Source organism: Buceros rhinoceros, unplaced genomic scaffold (assembly GCF_000710305.1).
Source record: "Buceros rhinoceros silvestris isolate BGI_N320 unplaced genomic scaffold, ASM71030v1 scaffold44557, whole genome shotgun sequence".
Taxonomy (NCBI): domain Eukaryota; kingdom Metazoa; phylum Chordata; class Aves; order Bucerotiformes; family Bucerotidae; genus Buceros; species Buceros rhinoceros.
Genome location: NW_010424788.1, coordinates 1 through 6,980, shown reverse-complemented (window position 1 = coordinate 6,980; position 6,980 = coordinate 1). Strand labels below are relative to the sequence as shown.

Below are 6,980 nucleotides of genomic sequence, written 5' to 3'. Positions count from 1 at the left end.
CTGTGAGACAGTAACTTCCCCTACCTGCACAGCTGTCTGCAGAGCACATACATGTCCATTTACATTCTCTGAACATGTATGATACTCCTTGGGGTGTCCCTTCATTTTGGTGAAACGCTGGAGCGATGAGGCAGTTTGACAAAACCCTGTGTTTGGTTAGCAGAGTTAACAGCCAATCTTCTGAGAAAGGCAAGCACAGTTAGCCTTTCTTCTGCTACATGCCCTCCTCAGGTATAACATCAACAAGCCGTTGATGAACGATGCTTTGTGTTTCGTGCCTTTTAACCCTAGAATTGGATGTAGCACTGGACCACGATCTGTGTGCTAACATCTACATCCTGCTATCAAGCCCAACAAAAAAAACGTGGAAAAAATTAAGGACAAAGTCTGGAGTGCTGTATCAACTTGAGTAGTTAAACACCTTACTACAAAGCAGTCCAGGAATTACAGAGCAGCTTATTTCCAGCACACTTGTGATGTGTGAAACAATTCATTTGTTATTACGCAAAGCACTACCAGCATAGCTCTACCAGGCATGAGGTAAGTTCTCAGAAAGCCTATTATGCAATTCAGGGGTCACTTGACACGGCTTAGAGACAAAAGTTACAAGAGGGTAACAGTTCAGCTTGGTTTCCCTGTCTGCCTCTATTGTCGATTGCAAGAGATAAACCTAAGCCGCACTGGTATCGTGAACCAACATCCTACAAAGTTGTTCGGCAGATAGGTAATTATTCAGAGATCCAAGTGAAATTAAGATGGTGCCTTTAAGAACCCTGCAGGTGGACATTTGCCAGATGGAAGGGCAAGACTATTTGAGTTGCTAATGGTAGAACAATGTTGCCCGGAACAATGGAAACAACATTAAAAGCATCCACTAAGCCTTTAAACAGCACTGAGGAGGAACAGTGATACAACTAATGCATCTTGAGTGCAATGACAGCCATACAGTACACGCTTTTTAGCCTCCTATTTGGGAAACACCTGAAAAATGTTACAGTTGTAATAGACTACTGAGGCTTAAAGTTATACTCGATCAATTTATTTCCTACAGGAGAATTTTGTGTTCCATATATACCATTTCAGCGTAGTACACTGCAAATAAAATCTCAGTGATCATCCCATTGCAATTACTTCCCTATACTTCCTTTGTGGCTTAAAAGAGAGGAAAGCACGCAGGGAAGAGTCACAGGGTTTCACAAGTTTATAACAGCACTCTGAGCAGGTAAGTGTGATACAGGAGGATCTTCCCCAGTGACAGAACTGCAGAAACACAAAGGGAGCGACGAAGGTGTTTAGATTGAGTTTCCACACCTGCTTCCTGAATCCATACCCTGTGTCGGTGACAGTTCTCCCTCCCCTTCTCGCGGTCTCCTTTCCCGCCAACACACAGATGTACTTTCTAACCCTGCCTCGCTCCAATACTACACCAAAGATTCATCAAATTTCTTGGAAAACCATCGCTTACATAGAAGAGGTTGCAGTGTAGTAGCACTGAGAGAATAGAGAGCAATTTGCTTGCACCCAAAAGCATGAACAGAGATGCACGAGCATTTAGATCGTGGAATAAATTGCAATAGCTTTGATTTTCATGTATGTTTGGGGGAACGGAACTTTATACCTCTTTACCAGAAGTGTCAGAGAAGCCATTTTGAATTAATCCACTTCACCTTATTACCTCTCACAAGTCAGTATTTTCTTTTTTTTTTTTTACTGACTTGCACTTGGGCATCACTGTCTAACAAAGTGTTTAACGTACAGGTGTTTGTAATGCTGTGTGTTCAAGAAGGGGCCTTGGCATTTTACACGCAGAAACTGTCAAGTGTGTAGAGCCATCCCACTCATCTTTCCAGATGTTTAACTAAACATTTTCTCTGGTTTTACATATACACACATAGGTGGTTTGGATATTGACAGCTTCAGGTAGGTCATTAGTTGTAGTTCGTTTTGAACACACTACCTTGAGTTCCATTCGATCTTCCTTTTTTGGCTGAGATTGTTAAAACCAGGTGTTATTCGTGTTGACACCCAAGAACTTAAAACATGAAACAGGATCTGAAATACAGTAAAACTGGCAACAACAATGCCAATAGTCAGGTTGCTGAAGGAAGCCATTGTTCTTCAGCCTGTGAAGAGAAGCAGAAGGTAATTTCAGTCCATTCTCTATTTTAAGCAACCACAGAAAGTATTTGACAGATAACTTAGCAGAAATATTATTTACTGGAAGTTTCATCCTATTCACCATTTCTACTTAAGTCTTAAGAGCATAACAGTATCCCCAAAGTTTTATATGTAAAAATCACATCTTGGTTTTGGGATTTTTTAACATTTGCATACTACACAATTTCATTGCCTAAAGTTACATGTATTTTGTCTACACACGAAGGGCAGGGAAGATCACTGACCAGTGCAACCACCATCTCAGAAACCTCCACTCCCGTCTGAAGAAGCTCCAAAGTTAAAACTCATGTTATTCTTATCATTGCTGACAGGCTTTTAAAAAGCAACAATGAAATCAGATAAGCATAGTAGAGAGGTTTTCAGGTCAGCCCTGGGACATAACAGCCTCACTGCAGCTTTATGTTTGTATACTTTACTGAGACAGTAGTTCTCAACTTGCTCTTTGTTCACAGTTGAGGGTTTCTCTCTGTGACAGCAGGTAGGCTATCAGATTTGAGCTTTTTTCTTCTTCACGTGAAACTCTAAACTTTGCATAATTCCAGAGCACAACGAAAAGCTTCCTATCATCAGGGCTAATGCACTTCTCAGATGCTGGATCCTTGGTTATTTCATGAGGTCTAAATAAATAGCTAAACAATACCAAATATAAATATCAGTCTCTAAAGGCTTCAGGCACTTCTCTTGAGTTGCCAGTATTTTGCAAGACATAATGATATTTTCCCAGAAGCCACAAAGTTCTGAAATACACCTCCGGTTTGATGGCATTACGAAGCGTACTATATTCCAAGACTGGCAAAGGTTGCAAACTCATAAAATGTTGGTTTGCATTAAGTTGAACAGAAATGGGAAGAAAAGCCAAATGGCTTCATTTAAAAATATTATTATTTTAATAACCATTTAAATAATGCTGTCACTTAATTTTATTTTTAGGTATTTTCTTCAGTAAAACTAAGAGAGAGGTTAGCATAATCTGTTGTTACTACAACAACCTAGTGGTCAGCAAATCCTGATACAATTATATAATACACTTGTATCCACCTTTAGTTAACGAGCATTATAGAATGAGGGAAAGCACCTCAAGATTTATTAAATTGTATCTGCATTGCAGATGGAAAGAAACTTGAACTTCGAGGGGTAAAAAAAGTCCACCAGTTAAAATAGCTTCTTTAAAAATTAAGTACAATATTCTCACTTGATGGTGTAAATGGTGAGTATATTAACATACAGTTTGCATTTAAAGTTAGAACTTTGATAAAAGGTGTATTACATATAGATCAGGAAAAAACATACTTTCGTCTTCAAAGATTTAGAAGGTTCAATGACCTCAGACCTTCCTGTCCCCCTTTTCTTTCACCCCCCAGAATTGAAGAGTAAAAGCGAATTATCTGAAAACTTTCTCTGACTAGTACCCACAATAAAAACTATCAGCAGAATGCAGGACAACTAAGAGAAACCTACATCCCTTAATCCAGTCCTAGGGACTCCACAGTTATTAGACCATATCTGATGTGCCTTTCAGGCCTATCCTCCTGCTCAGTTTAACCCAAAGGGAATCCAGCTTGCACGCTCTGGGTCAGCTACACAACACACGCCAAAGGGCAGTAAGCGGCAGTGATCAGTTCCCCAGTGCATTTTTGTTCCAAACTGAAATTCTGATGTACACACTCTGCAGCGCATTGCAAAAAGCTCTGGTTCATTCCAGTTGTTTATCTGATGACCTGTTCTAGTTCCGCAGCATACTAGTCTTGTATACTTTTTAATGGCAGCCTATCAAAACTTGTCATTTCAAATATTATCCAGAATATAGATTATTACCTCAAATACTTTTACACTGTTCTCCACACACTTCTCCATTTGCCTCCGCTGACGAAGGTGCAAAATCAAATGTTACGCCCTTTTTACACAGTTTAAAGTACTAGAGACAATGGTTGTCAAGCTTAATTTCCTAAAACTTTTCCGTTTGAAGGAATAAACAATCAATTCAATTTCACATCTTCCAGTTTAACCCCACTGATAAGCACTGCATGTTTGTTATCCATTCCATATTCTACTTCCAAGGCCAAACCTTTACTAAAACATGATCTCATTTGTAGGAGGCAAGTCCTCTGTTGGACAACATAAGGAAAAAAAAAAAAAAAAATCAGGAAAAACAGTTGGCAGTTGGTTTAATTCCTAAAGTGAAAGTAGCCCAAATGCATGTTGAAGACAATTCCCTTCAGAAAATCCTCTGTTGGACAACAAAAGGAAAAAAAAAAAAAAAAAAATCAGGAAAAACAGTTGGCAGTTGGTTTAATTCCTAAAGTGAAAGTAGCCCAAATGCATGTTGAAGACAATTCCCTTCAGAAAAACAGTAAAACCACGAACATCAATCACACCTACTTCATTCTTTTGATTAAAACACAGCAATTCTCATGTTGCCACCAATTTCATTCACCTGCAACGACTACACTAGTAACTCAGAGTTTCACAGACCCTGTCATAATCCCCTGGACAAAAGAAACGCAAGTTTTGTTTTGTCGCCTTAAGTATCAGAAGCTTTTCCTAGATAAGTAACGTTTCCGTGGGTGACAGGTGTTCGTTTTAGTACAGGACATTATGCAACTAAGCAAAAAACCTCCCAACCACCCCTTGCCACAAATGCATTAGAAAAGCTGCTCTTTCTCCTACACAGCCTGCACAGGGCATTCGTTCTAAGAAAAAGCACTCGTGTGGAAATTGCATGACCTGTCTTTCAGAAGCATTATGAACCTAGATCTCTCAGAAGTTCTAGCAGCAAGTACAGAATCACGATGCCCACGAAGAAGAAAGGTATAATGGTAGTAGAGAAGAAACTAGTCGCCCAGCTTCAGCGGCTGGTCTCACGGGTGATCCTAACAGTTTCGCAAGACTGATTTCAAAGGTGATTTCATATATGCTTATCAAGATGTTGTTTAATTTGTTGCATTAATTACTAAGTCCAGGAATAATTTTCTGATTTACTTAGGAAAATTAAGGGTGCTGTACTTCAGTTCAAGAACCAGCTGTAAATACAGCATTTCATGTGAGATGCAAGAACAGTTCAGCTATAAAAGTTTCTCTATTTAAGTTGTTTTCAACTATATCTTGTTTAACATGAAAATTAACTGTTGTTTACCACATTTTCTTCTAATTTAAAATAAAAATCAGTCATGAACAAAAGCTTATCCCTTAAAAGAAAATAATATGCTTTTGATTACATGTTTTCTTTGTCCTGAGGGCAATGGCCAGAGTTAGTAAGTCAAAGGCGGCTTCGACTACTCTGCATTCTTCTCCCCTACTATCTTCTTAAAGCTGTTCTCCAAAATCCGAGAACTTCATGGATTATACATGAGCAGACGCTATCCCCCAAACCACACAGTCATTGATTACCATTCTGCCAGCCAACAGAGTTTTTGAGCTAGTGGAAGGCTGAGTGGTGAGGAAGGTTTAGTGTAACTGCTTCGTAATTCAGGAATGAAAGTATTATATCCAGCTCGGTTCTTCACCATTATTTCTTTAGCAGTGGTCTTTTCCTGGTTTACCCAATGTCACTGTCTTAACCATTCAGTTAGACAGGAATTACCAACAATCGGAACTTCACTCTTTTCAATGCAGTCTTTAGGTAAATAGCAGCAAACATTTGAAACTAAAGACTTTCAGCAAGGTACTACTCACACACGTCTAGGGCAGTATGAAATTGCTCTATTGACCCCAGTAATTTTGAAAAAAACTAATAACAACAGTTTTTCAACCATACTCAGTAAGAGCTGAAAATACCCTCTCTTCATCTACTATTAACATGCTGTGGTTTTCCTGCAAAATCCGTTTTCTCAAATTTAGAAGAAAAACACAACAATGTTAAGACTCATTCACATTCAATGAACCCACTACAAGCTTCTGATAGAAACAAGTCAGCTCTTACTGAAAGAGGATAAAGGAGCAGAAGAGTTACCGAGCATTGTACGATCAATGGCATAGAGCATTTATGTTCTCCTCATTTTACTGTTTCCACATCAGTTTTTCACATCATAAAAATAAGAGATACAACCGTATAGCCACAAGACATAGTAAGGAGGTGCAAAGGAAGGTATAAGGCCCGCAGCCCTTACTTCCTTCAAGCCTGGATTTCAAGATAAATGGGATCAATTTCCAAACAAGATTACACATCCTAAAGCTGCCAGTGATATCAGGACATCCATCCACCCCATGCTCTCCTGATACTTTTAAAAATGAAACCCAAATCCAATCATTGTAGAACTTGACACGTTAACTTGCAGAAAGCAACGTGGAACTACTGACTGTTTGCACATTTTATAATAAGGCTAGTAATAAAACATCTGCAGTGCTCGAGTTTTGCTGTGCTGTTAGTTTCTCTTGCACGGCAGTTTCTATTGCTCCAATTAGATAAAACGTACCACGTTTGGCATCCCGCTTAGCTCAGTAAGCAGCATTAGGGGGAAACAGAAAAAAAATTCAGGCTACTCACAGCTTAAGTAATTTTTCCCTGTTCTATGTAAGGCTATCCATACCCCAAAGTCCACTTTGCTTTCTGCTCTTAAAACACCAAAACAACCAGCAGATTAGGCACGCTTTTTGTAAGGACAGGGGACACAGCTCTGCGCTGCGGTATCTCTTAACTACATCGATTTCCGCAAACGCCGTAAGAAGTTTGAAGTCGGAAAGCAACAGGGAGGGGAAAAGCCCCCGCGCTCGGAGGAGGCACCGACCGGCGGGGCCGCGGGAGGACCCTAACAGGCGAACTGCAGCGCAGCGCTAACGGGAAGCGCCGGGCGCTCCCCCCGAGC

General features: G+C 39.8%; 1 protein-coding gene across 1 annotated transcript in view; it reads right to left on the bottom strand.

The window, feature by feature from the left end:
• Nucleotides 1-2,128, bottom strand: part of TMEM56 (transmembrane protein 56) — a 17,274-nt gene extending 15,146 nt beyond the window's left edge. Inside the window, exon 1 of the mRNA XM_010140893.1 lies at nucleotides 1,958-2,128. Coding sequence (XP_010139195.1) covers nucleotides 1,958-2,112 — 155 coding nt within the window. The 5' untranslated portion in view covers nucleotides 2,113-2,128. The remainder of the gene's footprint in view (nucleotides 1-1,957) is intronic.
• Between the last annotated feature and the right edge of the window lie 4,852 nt (nucleotides 2,129-6,980).